The 14,846-nt window shown below is 44.3% G+C and overlaps 1 protein-coding gene across 1 annotated transcript in view; it reads left to right on the top strand.

Annotated features, from left to right (window-relative positions):
• The first annotated feature begins 601 nt into the window (after positions 1 to 601).
• Positions 602 to 14,846, top strand: part of LOC119437643 (methionine aminopeptidase 1) — a 63,505-nt gene continuing 49,260 nt past the window's right edge. The window contains exons 1-7 of the mRNA XM_037704635.2: positions 602 to 761; positions 1,232 to 1,283; positions 1,389 to 1,471; positions 2,631 to 2,691; positions 3,644 to 3,735; positions 7,725 to 7,808; positions 11,981 to 12,048. Coding sequence (XP_037560563.1) covers positions 621 to 761; positions 1,232 to 1,283; positions 1,389 to 1,471; positions 2,631 to 2,691; positions 3,644 to 3,735; positions 7,725 to 7,808; positions 11,981 to 12,048 — 581 coding nt within the window. The 5' untranslated portion in view covers positions 602 to 620. The remainder of the gene's footprint in view (positions 762 to 1,231; positions 1,284 to 1,388; positions 1,472 to 2,630; positions 2,692 to 3,643; positions 3,736 to 7,724; positions 7,809 to 11,980; positions 12,049 to 14,846) is intronic.

Genomic DNA, 14,846 nt, shown 5'->3' with positions numbered 1-14,846 from the left:
AACAAAGTTCGCCCAGCAATCACAAGAAGGGAACAACGACCGCGTTCACCACCTCATTCGGCAGCCCCTGAAAGAAAGAAAGAAAGAAAGAAAGAAAGAAAGAAAGAAAGAAAGAAAGAAAGAAAGAAAGAAAGAAAGAAAGAAAGAAAGAAAGGAAACCATCAGCACGCATACATATAGGTATCACATTACGCATGCCAGCTCTGCCTTTGCGCGACCGGCTAGAGCTGTCCTTTTGTACACAGGGCCCTGACAGTTTGTTCAATGTCTACGAACGGGTGTGTGGAATCATGCTCTTGTTCGTTTTTTTTGCAAGACGTCATCATCTTGCTAAATCACGACTACACGGCTATGGCACGGAGTTAAATCTCCCGCCTAAATCCACTTGAATCGACCGTTTTTGTTTTTTGTTTGTTCCTTCTCTCTCTCTGATTTAAGTTAACCTAAGCGCACATTTTTTTTTTGCCCAACACTCTTTAATTCCAAATTTTATGCTTGTTGCACCATAAGCCTAGCAAAGTTGGTCCAAGTTTGTACTAAAACGAACGAAACCAAGACGGCGCTACCTACACCTCAGTTGCGAGGCGCGCACACGCGCCGTTCGTCCACTAGCTCTCATCATGGCGGCCGTTGACATGGAGGGTGCGCAAGGTGAAGTGCTGCAAAATATCTGTGGTACAGCAGGGTGCAATAGCTCTGCTAAGCTTCAGTGTCCAACATGCATAAAACTGGGAATCAAGGGCTCGTATTTCTGCTCACAGGTGAGATTGCTCCTGGCGTGTTACTGCAACTAACGCCTCCCGGCACATGTGCATCGCGCGGACGTTCTTTCTGCCCATTCATGGAGACTGCGGCCAGTCGCACCGTTTTTAGACTGCACATGATCTGCTGATATTCAGAAGCTGTCGTGCGTGCGAGATTTATCTACACGCTTTTCTCCCGCGCACAGTTGGCTTTCTTTTTTTATTATGGATCTCTGGCACGGAAATAGTCTCGCTTTTTCCGGCTACCTCGGTGGTAAAAACATCCTTGAGCCCCGGGAAATTACCACTTTATTTATTTGGTAGGGCTTTCTTAGCAACTGGCGTAAATAATCTGTTGCTCTCACTGAAATATGTTTTTACTTTTGGTTAGTTTAACGGCGTGTGATCGCTAATCCCCTTCGCGATGGCCATATATTTGGTGTGTACCATAGCCGTGCTTTATCTTACGCAATTTTTTTCTACCGCAGGACTGCTTCAAAGGAAACTGGGATTCCCACAAACAAGTGCATCGGGTCGTCAGTGAGTAGAACATGTGTAAACAGCATCGATCGAACGTTGCATTGGTGTTCGAAGCTGCGCGAAGGAACCGATTTCGCTTTTTTGTTTCCCCCCTGACTGTTTCAGAAAATGCGAAGGCTGCTGCCAGTGCCGTGTACAATCCGTGGCCTTCCTTTTCGTTCACCGGGAAACTGAGGCCGTTCCCTCTTGTAAGCACACATTTTTATTTACTTATTTATTTATTTTAGGGTGAAAAAGCACGGACTTGGGAACTGTCGTGTGGAGCTTTGTTCGAGTAAAAAGTTACGGCTGTTAATGATGGCCCGTTATGAAACATGGGAGTGGGGTTTGCTTTGTTTGTATAGATGGGGAAACGGTATCACGGCTAAAACATGGACGAAGAATCAGTGGCAGCTTGGCGGCTTTCCCTCATTCTTCGTCTCTGTCACCAACTGGTTGCTTCGTGAGAGCAATGTGGAATCTTTTCAACTTTTTAAGCCCATCGTTTATAAGCTCCGAATGTAAAAACACACCGGCGTCGTTTATTACTTCGCATCACTGTTACTAGATTCTGCTAGACATGTTATTCAAGTGTCTGCTTGAAGATGTGTCTCTAGCTTGTCTGAAAACTGCAGCCAATTTTGATTCAAGAGGGGCATGTCCTTTCATGGAATAGTGTTTTCACTAAACAACGTTAATTGCTACTTGAAACAAGAATGAAAAACATGCAACTGCTTTTTTTGTGTGTGTACATTAGTGTTTTTAATGCTGCTTTCTCTAGTTGTTCGTTTCATGGCCAAACATGATCATGCTCCTTAGCAATGTGTTAAGTAACCAGTGACATTAGCTTGACCTGAATGTCCGTGCTCCATCAACCACCTTTAAAGGCATGTTTATGTTAGAATGCATAGGAAGGTTTCATGAGATATCATGGATGGCATAATGGGGCCCTATTTCAAGTCCCTGTTCTGCAGTTTTACTGATAGTGAATTCCGCTGTGATCTTGGGGAGGCATCGGACAGTGCTACCGATTACTGTGCTACCATCCCGGCCACCTCCCTGACAAGTGGCCGAGATGATTGCATCAAGTGCTCGGTGAAGTTGACAGGGCCATTTTCGAGCCAGCAGTGATGCAAACTGAAGGCTTGCACTCTCTGTTGCTGTAAGGACTTCTGGGCAGTAAACAAATATTTTTGGTCAGCCAGAACCCATCGACATGGGAAATAATAAGGCCTGGTCAGTCTTCACCACGTCACCGGTTGTTTCTGTCACCGCCACTGGCCATTTGTGTGCATGGGTTTAGTGCTGTTAAAGCATGCATGCTGCACAGCAAACTTAATACACTATCTGAAATGATCTTCTGTGCAGTCCCAAAAGCGCGAGGTTCCTGAGCACATCATGCGCCCTGACTACGCAGATCATCCAGAGGGTCAGTCTTTGCATGCTGAACAGCAAGTTTCACCTTGTACTTTCTCTGTTGTTCATTGCAGTGGAGTACGTCAAAGCTACCCACCAGACGCGATTGATTGAGTTTAGATGTTTTTAAATACTAATTACTTGCTTCCGTTGTGGCTCCGTAGCTTTGTTGTGCTGTTGAGCACGTAGTCGCGGTTTGATTCCTGGCTGTGGCAGCCACATTTTGGGCGGGGCAAAATGCAAGAACACTCATTTACTTAGGTTTAAGTAAAAGCACCGAGTGGTCAAAATTAATCCAGAGCCTTCCACTATGGCGACGCTGTAGCCTGTGTGTTGCTTTGGGATGGTAAACCCCATGATTTCATTAAATTTGTTTTGCATTTCCCAACCACTTGAAAAAACAAAAAAAAACAATCACCAGTTTCAACGAAGGTTGGAAGGTAAAAGCAGCAGTAGCTGCTTGTAGAATTGCATACATTTAGATAAACCTATTCCCATAAATTCAAAGTATGCTGTTTTAGGTGTTGACCCAGCTTTCAGAAACTTTTGAGGAAAGTATTCAAATGTTACAAGCGTGTTCATAATTTGCTTGTAGATACTAGTACATTTTCCACTTCTCACCACAATTTTTAATAGTTACCAGTGCAACGTAACTAGTGCTTTGTGTGTGTGTGACCGAAATTAAGGCCGAGAAAAACATCATTATTTCATATAGTGAATAATTTATTCAAAAGTAGCCTAGAGCAAACCACTAAGATTGTAGAAATATAAGCAGCTTGATTGTGTTTTTTCTTTTGTGGCATGAAATGCAAAAACGCCTGTGTACCGTGCATTGGGTGCACATTAAAAAAGCCCAGACACTCAAAATTGGCATGCCGATGCCTCAAATCATATCATGGTTTTTCGCATGTAAAACCCCAGAATTTCTTTTTTTTTTTTTTTTTTTTGTCTTTTCATCTTCTCAGGCATCCCACTGAGTGAACAAGCTGCTAAGCATTCATCAGTCATTAAGATCTTGGATGAAGAGGAGACTGAAGGGGTCCGTCTGGCTTCTAAGGCAAGTGGCATTTAAAATAGACATGTAGAAATTCTGCAGAATTTCTGTGGTGACAGCATATTGGATGTACAAAGGGTGCCAACATTAATTTTGGCATTTGTTTAAATAGCACATAGTGTGCTGTTTTTCCTGTACTAAGTAGAATAGTGTTTGAAACCATTGCTCAAGAGAATCTTACTTGAAAGGACATCGAATTTCAATTTTCGTTGTATGTTTTAGATTGTATTGTATAGACCAGTAATGCACCATTCTGTGGGATCCAGAGCTCTGATCTAAATATTCTTAGAACTCAGGAAGAGGAGAGACAGCTGGCTACTCCATAAGCACAGGTGTAAATAGCTCCAGCCCACAAGTCATTAACCCTTTTGCGGACAAGTGTTGCTTGTAAGCAACACATCAGAAAGGGAAAAAAAATTATTGCCGAGTTTCTCTACTGAATGCAATGTTTCTGGCTAAATGTCTTCGGTCAACACTGAATGACTGGTCGCAAGTGTCATTTGTTGGTTTAGAGCAGGAATACAGGACGAAGAAGGAGTTTGACACGTGACTCACTCTCTTTTGAAACCACGGTAAGAGGAGAAAGACTGATGCAAGATCTGCGGCTGCAATGGTATCGCACATGTAATGTAAAGCAAATGCAATGTACACCTTAGTCTGTGTAAGTTCCTAATGATAAAACTAGAAGTGGGGTGAAGCCGACTTCTAGTTTTTTGCCTAATGTTGCCCCCTATCGCTGAAAAAGTTTCTGCAAAATATTTTTTTTGTTTGTTTGCATTGATTATGCTTATTCTTGGTGTATCTTGCTCACTTAGGTGGATTTTTTTTTTTTTTTTTCAGGTATTTGTCTCGTCCTTAAAGGGCTAACATGCACATAGTTTGTTGACACCTTGATATTTATGTTAACTGCTCCAAAATTCAGTGCAACTGTGTTTCATTCATTTTGCATAGAAAGCACATTTATAAGTTGAATCTGAGGCTTAAAGAACAAAATGTGAGAATAAAGAAGCCGTGGCACCTGTGTTCTCTTCAGTAAGTGACCTGTATTGCACCATTGGGATCCTACATAGCACTTCAACTCTGTGCTGGGAAGTACATTCAAAACCGTGTGACAAGGCCCTAGCTTGGAGGAATGTGCATGGTAGCTTGCATTCGTATGCACTATACTGAAATAATTTGCAAGCTGGTGTCTTCCTTGGCATGCTGGAGCAACTTTCCATCTGTGGCACTGGCCTCTTGTGTGCACTGGGGAGATTATTCCTCAAGGAAGGTGACTCGCTGTGCGCTTTGCATGCAAGTCTATTTTTGTCAACTCTAGCTAGCTAAGCTATTATGTAATGAAGACAAGCCGAAGGCGTTGCATGGTTCTGGTATTACTGTAATAAATATATTAAGCACTTTGCTCATAATTTGCTCATATTATTGAGTCACCTTTTAGATAGTCTGCTATATGAAAGGTGTAAACCTACTAGTATCAGGAGGATGTAAGCCTACTACGTCCTTGTATTTGCACCCTGAGCAAGTTTTCTGCAACTTAGTTGAACACCATTGAGCCTCACAGATGTAAGGCATAGTAGATGACCAGTGTTTTGCAAACCATTATTTTGTGCCTCGTTCAGCTGTTAGGTGTTAAGTGACGCTCCTGTCATGGGGAAAAGAAAAAAAAATAATATAATTTGGGAATGCATTTACCTAAATATATCAATAAACCATTTAAAAAAAAGTAATGTTAGAGATTCGATCTTGTGCCTGGTGTGTTTGGCATGGAATGACGTAGATAGTATGTAGATCTTTCTTTAACTGGTGAGTTATTAATTTATTATCCCCTAGCTTTTCAGAAAAACTGTCATCAAATAACATCAATAGAATAAAGACATAGGCCTCTATTTTTAGATTTTACGGTTGCCAAACATAGATTGTAACTTCTAATCATGCCTTAGGTTTTTTGTTGCAGTGTATAGCCCTATTTACAATTTAAATGTTACGGGTGGGCGATATTTTGAAGGAAGAGCTGGAAGAAAGTTCACAAGAAGGTATGAAGGCTTGCCAAAAGTGGCCTTTAACCAGCATGTTTCCTAGACAGTTGCTAGTGGGGTGTATTTACCACAGGCCTTTCACAAACATGCTTTTGAGAAGAACATACACAAGCCAACAGTACCATGCCACCTAGTGCCATGGCAATTTGCCCCAAAAGCCCACGGTCAAGCAGTGTCACTCACTATGTCTTGCAGGGTTTTCTGGGCTTGGGGGACCTCTTACTGTATTTTATGAAATTGGTGTTTTGCAAGGAGAGCAGGTTGGGGCCGCATGTAATGTACACCCGTGAGCAAAAGTATATGGACCACAGGGTCGTCGAAAAAGGGGAATTTCTTCGTAATTAACAAGCATAAACTGGCATTGATGATTACACTGAAACGTTCGCAGTGTCAAGTTTGGACTGCAGTCCTCAATTTCAAGTTGTGTTCATAGGCAGAGGAAAAAATTTACTCTTTCCCACAACCCCTGGTCCGTATACTTTTGCTCACGGGTGTACATGCACATGGTATGCATGTGCATGCACTATGTTAATGTGTGTATCCTTCTGAGCGACATAATCACTTCTCATTTTAGTTCTTATCACCAACCAGTGTGTTAAGAATGTGAAAAACCAAGTTTTTAAAGCAAAGCTTCCTGTGCCTCTTTCTCCGGGTTTAGTGTTGGTAGTTGTTTCCTTGTCAGATGTATTTGTGGATATATATCTGTAGACAACTTGTTGCTGGCTGCTGTCTGGCCTAGCAGACAGCTTGAGTCACTGGGTATGTAGCCATTATTGGCCAATCCCCCAGAATGGGTGTGCCACTGTGACTCAAGGGGTATGAAGCCTTAAATGTATTTAAGCATATATGTGTCATACTTTTCTGCGCCATAGGTCTCTCATTATCATTCTTCCCTCGTCAAGCATTATACATCATCTTGATCATCGTGGTGCAAGTAGCTAACCACTACAGGCAACGAGGCTGCGCTCGTGTCATCCGCTGCTACTTCTGCCTCATTAATTCAAACAAATGTGTCATTTAGATTCCAACATTGCCTTATGTCTGCGTGGTTTTTGTTTAAAGACCACAGTTAGATGCGGAAGGCAGCCACTCCATGTATACAGAGGAAGTAACCATCTCCTCGTGTTCCCTGTCGTAAAAACTGCATTTTGTGTTGTGTGGCTAGTTTGGCATGTTGATGCTACATCCTGGACTTTTGTGGCAACTCGTGGAATTATAAAAGCACTTCATGGGTACTTTTCGTCGTCTTCAATGACACAACTATCGCAATCAAATTGGTGTGAAATTTCACATAAGCAGATGGCGATGATGTAACCACATCCACACAGCTCCACATGTATCTGACTTTATATATGAGATGAGTATTTGGCATAATCACTTGTGAAATAATTTTGAAATGGATTGACGGCAATGCGCAGTATAATGTACAAAGGGGAGAGGTCTCACGAAGATTGTGTGTGTATGACAGGTTATACTGTTGTCGGTGCCTTTGACTTCTTCGCTGACACCAAGAAAATGGCTTTAAATGCTGTCTTGGGGTCTTCAGTCGAGGCTCAGTCTGGAGCATGATTCAGGTTATGCGCAATGTGTACACTCTATCGCAAAAAAAGTTGAGGCCAGCAGGCCTCCTGGCCTTTACCTTTTTTGCCCTAGGGTGTATAGTATAGCCCACGTTTAAAGGAGACACCAAATTACTACTTTGGGAATGACTAAAACTCAGTTTTGACACAAAGGCTTCAGTAGCAATCTTTTACTATTATATATGTACCTGATGTGCCGCATCATGCATTTCTTTCTTATAAAGTTCATGGTTTGTTCAAGTTATGTTGATTTCAATACTAATTAGGTGTTCCCTTTAACAATTGACCATATTGTATATAATGGGCAACGCTGGCCAAGTATCATGGACAATTTTATGAAACTAAAGGGCATTAAAGATGTGTACTCATTTTCCAGCTTGCCAGAGAAGTGCTGGATGTTGCACTTGGTGCCGCAGAGGTTGGAGTTACTACCGATGAGCTGGACAGGCTTGTGCATGAGGTAGGTGGCCAGAAGGCACAGTCAGCCTGAAAAGATTGCAAGACACAGGTTCCATGTCAATTATGAATTTCTGCACTGTTTAGGCATGGCACTTATAATTTAATTCATCACTATGTAGGTCATAAAAAAACTACTAGTACTGGTTAAAACTTTATAAATTCGAGGCTATCTGCCCAGGCTTTATTGTATTCCGCTTTTTTCGCAAATACCATGGCCCGCTAACTTTTGTGGCAGACTGCAGTACAAGTATTGCATTGTTTTGAAGTCTTTGTGCAATAGTTTCAGAAAGTTGCGCAGTTTTCTTTTTCATATGCTTTTCAAGCCTTGAAAAAGTAATTGCTCAAACTTTGGTTTTCCACAAAAATTGCATGGATTCTTGACTTACAATGCATTTAAGCTTATGGAGGATGCTGATGACGAATGGATGTTACTTTGTGCTTGGGTGCAATGAATAGTCATTTGACGGCACTTTTAAAGGAGCACTGGCACAAAATTCTTGGGCCTCTATTCTTTCGCTTACTCAGTAGCTGTTGCCCCAGTAATCATGCTAAAGAAACTTTTCTCGAGCGCACGACGATTGTTTAGCTATATGCTCCTATCTCACAGCCAGTCCCAGTTTTCATTTCGAAGAGCACTTCCTGCCCCATGACGTAAGAGGCATGCTTGTAAACAGCGATGATCATATGAGTGTACAAACCTGTGATGCGCACTAGTGCACCGTATACTATTCCACCAGTGCTCCTGTTTCGTCTGCAAGTTTGGTGGGAAACCTGTGCATTGCTACATGATCATAATGTCTCTCTGGGCAGTCGTCCACTACTCAGTATTATCCTGGCATTATATAGTTTTAGCCACGCTTTCGCGTTCCTGAGAAGTTCTTACCGTTTGCAGTTTACTGGATAACCAAAGAGGTGTATAGCAGGAATAACGCTGGTGGCGATATCTGCTGACGCAGTGTCTAACCGGAAAGTACGTAAAACTAACACTGCAACTTACATAATGTACTTTTATGATAATCCTTTTCGACAATAACACTGACGAAAAAGAAAACAAAATTGAATGCATTGTAGTTGGACCAATTGTCGCAAGATGTCACCACCAGCTTTGCTACTGCCGGCAACGCTAACCTGGTAATCCGTAAACAGCAAGAAGTTTGCACATACAAATGCTTTGTGTGCGGTCAGTGCAAGACACCCAATGCAAAAAGTGCTGAAACGTCTTCTGAACAGCGAGACAAGCCAAAGACATCGCACGTCACCAAAATCAGTTACGGAAACTCATGACATAACATTGTTTGCAAATAATATCTATCTGAAGATTACATCGATAGGTGCGGCACTTTCCAATTCGTCGCTCGCACAAACGTTTCAGTTCCATTAAAATTCATTCTAACCTGCCTTTGGCTAGTGATACTTTACAGATTATACCTATGAGCTTGCAGCTAGGTACAGTAAGACCACTTATAATGTGACCGCTTATAGTGCAGGACCGGATATAGTGCGGTCTTTTCAGTCTCTGTAATTTTCCCATAGCGCTCCATGTATACACGTATCGCTTATAGTGCAGTTGCAGGAAACGAAATACCGGTTACAGTGCGACTGCCTTGGAGTACGAAAGTCAGCGGAGACGGCGAACGCTCCTATCAAACGGGCGCCCCAAGGAGTGCTCGAGGAAGAAAGACGAAGTGGAGGAGAAGGGCACGTGGTGCGAACGAACAGCCAGTGAGGCTGTAACCAGAATCTTGAGTACGAGTCGTGAATTATCACGGCGCGCATAGCGAGCGAGGGCCACGAAACAGCCAACGCTCGCTTCACAATAACGGCAGTAAACGAAACTTCAGCGAGCGAGCGGGCGGCGCCTGCACAGCACAGCGAAGGGCGCACACGGAGACCGTGGAATGTGAGGGAGGAGGGCGGCAGGGAAGCGAATTTCACCTCGGCAACTCCGCCGCTTCGGTGGCTCCCCTTGCCCTCCCTCGTAGCTCCCTCACTTTCGACTGTCACCGTGCACGCCTGCCGCCGCTACAGCCGGCCCGGCGCCAGCTCCCCGAAGTTTCGTTTACTGCCGTTATCGAGAAGCGGGTGTTTGCCAATGTGGGTAGTTTCGTTGGCCGGCCTGGGACAGCACCGCTGCTTCCCTCTGCGCCGTAGCCGCAGCGTGCAAGGTCAACACGTGACTAGAAAGTAGAGGAAGCATAAAGGAGAAAGAAGGGTTCACTGCCGTTTTCTACGCGTGGCTGAGACGTCGGCACGTACACGCATGTTCCGGCGCAATGCAGAATCTGCGACCTTGCCATTTGAGAGAGGGTGAAATGTCCGCCGTGTTTTTTTTTTTTTTTTTTGGTTTGCTCGCGCGCGACATTGAGGGGTCTCCCCCAAGCTTTTACTCTATGGTGGTGCTGGAGCAATGCCGGTCGAAGGCGCCGCCGCGTGATTTGGTGCGAATTAACAAGATTCGACTGTAAATTGAATACAAACGTTCTAGCCGCATTCCTCGACTGTCACATACGCGTGGCGGCTCGGTGCACATGTTTTGCATATGTGCGGGCCTTGAAAATTGTTGCTTAGTTATAGTGTGGATATTCGCGGCTCCGGCGACTTACGTTATAAGCGGTCTACGCTGTATGTAATTATTTCGAGTTAGAATTTCTGTGTGAGTACCCCTCTTAATAGAAAACACCACTGGAGGTTCTTGATTGTGAAAAGCTGTTTGTGGTAACTCTTAAGAGCACAAGGATAGCGTGTCTATGTTGTTTGTTTAAAGGCATGTAAAATATTGTGGGGTATATGATGTATCAAGTCAGAAATATTGCTTTTGTTTTGCTTCGCCCAACTAACATGAGCACAAACTCGTCCATTTCTCATTCCTTTGAAATGGACGAGTTCAGTTAATAGCACAGTTTGCATTCTTCGCTCCATTTTTGTGCTTGTTTGATGTCATGATAGGTTAATGCATGTAATAAAAATCCATAGCAAGCAACGTGGTTGTGAGTGCACCTTGCTGGCCTAGTTAAGTTACCCTCCAGATGTCAGCCTTGTGCAACTTTTATTATTGTTATAGCAATTATGTGGACACTCCAGGCAGATTTCTGCCATCACCGTGAGGTTCCGTATAAAGTCCACGGGCGATAATATTGTCGCCGTACACTGTATATGCGAGTGAAAGCATGCAACGGTGAGCTGGCAATCGCGGCTCAAGCACGCAAGGGCGGAAAGCGGGAAGGAAGTGCGCAGTCTTCCAGTCACACACAACGTTCTGGAGGGAGGGTAGGGCCGGAAGGCTCGAGGGGGAGGGCGGGTGGAGTGGCCATGCGCTCCCGCCGGGCCGGAAGGCTCGGGAAGAGGGGGCGGTCAGCGCAGCGGGGACCTGAGTCCGCCCTGCCTGTGTTTTCGCGGCTAAGATCGCGTTGATGTGAGCGCCGGCACGAAGCTCAATTCGCTCGCTGCTGCTGCTGCTGCACTGACTTATTCCAGTGTTTTGACAGTGACTTTCCGCGGTCATCGAGTGAGATGCATCGTTCATGTTTCCTTGTGCGCTAGTGACACCATGCTTGTTAGTTTAGTGAGTGTGCCCATGTTTACAAGTTTACATGGCCAATAAAACTACTATCCTTATTTTTTTTGGCTGTCCACTACTTTGATATTGCAATCGATGCTTCGCCTTTCGGGCGAAACTGTGACTTTTTCAGCTGATAATTCAATTCAGCTTACTCGCATCGTGGGGATGTTGGCAGGCCCAGGCAGAAATTGAAACACTTCACTTCTCTGCCATTTGAGAATCACTGCAGGCAATCACTGCTTTGAGGTTCTTGCTGTACAGCACAACAAATTTCTTGAAAAATGAATTATCATAGAATAATGTAGCTAATTTTTACTAAAAGTTACATGCAGGAGAGCCAAAAGCCTAGTAAGGAAGCTTTACTGACATGATTGCAAATGTAACTTGCTTTCTTTGCTTTGTTTCACCACATTTGTGCACTTTGGAGACCATCCTAGTTACCTTCTTCGTTGAACACCAGCAAACCTGGTTTGCACTTATTGGAAGGTAACTAGTCTGCATGTGTTGGCCACACAGGTGCTTGGCGTATTGGAACCTTTTTTCAGTGCGATTTTTTTACAAGTGTGCATTATCAAGGTCCATCCTTACGCCGAATTTTTTCTGCTTGGTTTCAGGCAAGCGTCGAGCGTGACTGCTACCCATCTCCTCTTAACTATTACAAGTTTCCCAAGTCGTGCTGCACGTAAGATGGTGCTTTTACATTTTGTGTGTTATCAGGCTGTATTCCCCTGTCGTACTCATATCTTGGCTGTTTCACCTCCTGGTCATCCAGGAGGTGCAACTTATTTTGCGAGAGAACCATGGAAGCATCACATGTTCAAGCAGGACAATGGTACAGCCACCCAACTTTTTAATTATAGCAGCGCGTCTGCACTTTGGGACGAGGCAGGTGTGGTCACATTAAAGCGCATGCGAGTCAGAGCGTCGTCCCATAGGTTGTTCCTTTCGCTGCAACCACGTCTGCCCCGCAGCAAGGCACTGACACATTGATATTATAAAGGCACTGACATTAAAGAATTGGGCGGCTGTACCCCCAGTCATTGACAGCCCAAGAATGCAAGCGAGGCTCCTCCCACAAAAGATAGATGCACCAGCTTTGCATCCCACTGGACTTCTGTAAAATATTTGCCTTTTGGCGTACACAAGCTATCCTTCCAACATTTAAGATTTTATCGTAAAATGCCAAATTTTTTTAAAGCTTGCTCACAATTGCCGTATTGACACCACCTAGCTTATAGCAAAACTTATTCAGAAAGAAAACAAATAACCCCTTAACTGTTTTATTATTTTGACCAAAAGTGACCTTATTTTGCTTTTTTTTTTTAGGCGGGTTTTCAAACTTCACTCCATCGAAAACCCTTCTAAAGCTTTTTCAACCAATTTCTACCAAGCGTGAAAACCTCATTTTACCTCTTCACTGGGCCATTTATTATATGCACTTGTCATTGCCGCATACGGTACAGATGCCATCGTTCCAAATCTGCCAAGAGGCGCAAGAAGCATCAGATTCCAAAAACGTGGTCTTTGAGCACCTACAAAATGTTGCCTTTATGTAGTAGAAAACAAAATACCACAGTTAAACACGCCCTACCAGCGCTGACGAAATGGCTGCCATCTATGTTGTAGAACACGAAGCCTGAATCAGTGTGGCCTTCGAGGCTCTGAAAAGGTGCTGACATCTATGTAATAAAACAAAAAAGAGAGTGAAATAACCATGGACTTCAATCGCTGGCACTGCAGCTATCTATGTAGTACAGTCGAACCCACTTATAACAATATTCAAGTGCCACGAAACTTCCATTGTTATAACCGGGTTGCATGAAAAAAATCAGAATACGGTATATACTCGCGTAATGAACGCACTTTTTTTTAATCAAAGCGAAGTTGGGGGCTGCATTTGTTATGCAGGGTAAATTTTATGGGAACTTTTTTGAAACAGCAAAAATTGAAAACTACGACGGTAATTATTTTAAAAGTGCATTAGATAACTTATCTTTGCAGTAAAAATAGATGTAAGCTATTTGCAAACTGTAACAGCATTTTTACTGCACTTCACCACGCATTGAAACCACCAGACCTGTCGTCCAGGTAGCTGGCAGCTTCATCCACATTGTGGTTCCTCAACAGTTCGTCCTCACAACCACTTCCTGCCATCTGCTGTTATCGCAAGCCTCACGTTGGAGCTCTTCTTTTCGGCAACTGTTTAGACAAGCACGCTGTGTGCGCCTCTTTGCTCGACCGTACTGCTCATCGGCATGTCAAAGTTTATTGGTATTTTATCAGCGTTTTCGTTTTGTGAGCTGATGAACTCTCGGTCCTACAGCAGACGTATAACTCGGCTTTAGGCCCATCGGACACAGCGAAAGCAAAGATAGGAGGCAGAAAAGCGAGCAACAGACTACGCCGACCATGTGCCGGCCGCCCCTCCTTCACTTGGACTCTCCCAAGCGCCGCGATCTGCCACACATTCTGCGTACTCTCTCCTTTAAGTCAGAGTAGAGTCCGTAAACTGTGTTAAGTACCGTTGCGGAGAGCCAGTTGCTGTTTTTCTTTCTATCTCAAGCCTGTGCGGTGCCTTTGTGCCGGCACTGGAGGCAAGCATGCTGGTAAGAGCAGGCTGGTCCCAAGAGTCAGGTCCCAAGTGACCGTGATAATGCGCAATCTGTTCTTACCACATGCTTCCCGCCTGCATTCTCTCATCATGGCTTTGCTATGGACGAGCATCGAGATTAAGTGCGCTTGCTTTAAACTCATGTGCGACAGTAAAAGATCCTAGTCTCTCCAAAAAACTATAGCATGGCCGTTCGATCGTGGGGATGTGTTCATTACATTGGAAAAAAAAATTTCAGATTTTTTGCGACCAATTTGGGCGTGCGTTGATTACGCGACTGCGTTCATTAGGCGAGTAAATACAGTAGGGGTATTGCAGAGCTGTTGTGAGAGAAATATAATGGTGGGGAGGCTATTGCCCCTCCCCACCACCTTCCTTCAACCGGCTGCTGATTGTGTTGACTCATTTAGCTGTTTAACTCTGCCTCTGCGCTCCAATTGCGTGCAACAAACTGCAGCTGTCGGCGTTCAAGAATGGCACTGCTATAACAACTGTAAAGCGGGGTCACATGCGGCGAGTGACATGCGAGCTCCGCCAAGGCATCGTTTTGGTGGCCTCAAAAGGGGCCTTTTAAAATATGCGAGGTTGCCGCGGCAGCCTCTCAGCTTGAGAAATCCAGAAGAAACGCTGGGGCGAGATCGCCACAACCATTTCGCCACGTACTTCTCACTGGCTTGCACGCGAAAACCCCATGTCCGTCAGCTTTGCTTGCTTTGCGCAAGGCTTGCCGACATGCTTCTCTTGCGAAGGTCCCTCGCGAAAGCGAAGCCCCGGAGGGACTTAATGATCGGTAGGGCCTCCTGCGAGGACAATGTTAAGGCAGTCTGCCCTACTCCGTCATCTCTGCCATCGCCGTCGCTATTCGATGC

This window comes from Dermacentor silvarum, chromosome 1 (genome assembly GCF_013339745.2).
Source record: "Dermacentor silvarum isolate Dsil-2018 chromosome 1, BIME_Dsil_1.4, whole genome shotgun sequence".
NCBI lineage: Eukaryota > Metazoa > Arthropoda > Arachnida > Ixodida > Ixodidae > Dermacentor > Dermacentor silvarum.
The sequence above is the reverse complement of the archived record's forward strand: the minus strand, read 5'-3'. Positions and strand labels throughout refer to the sequence as shown.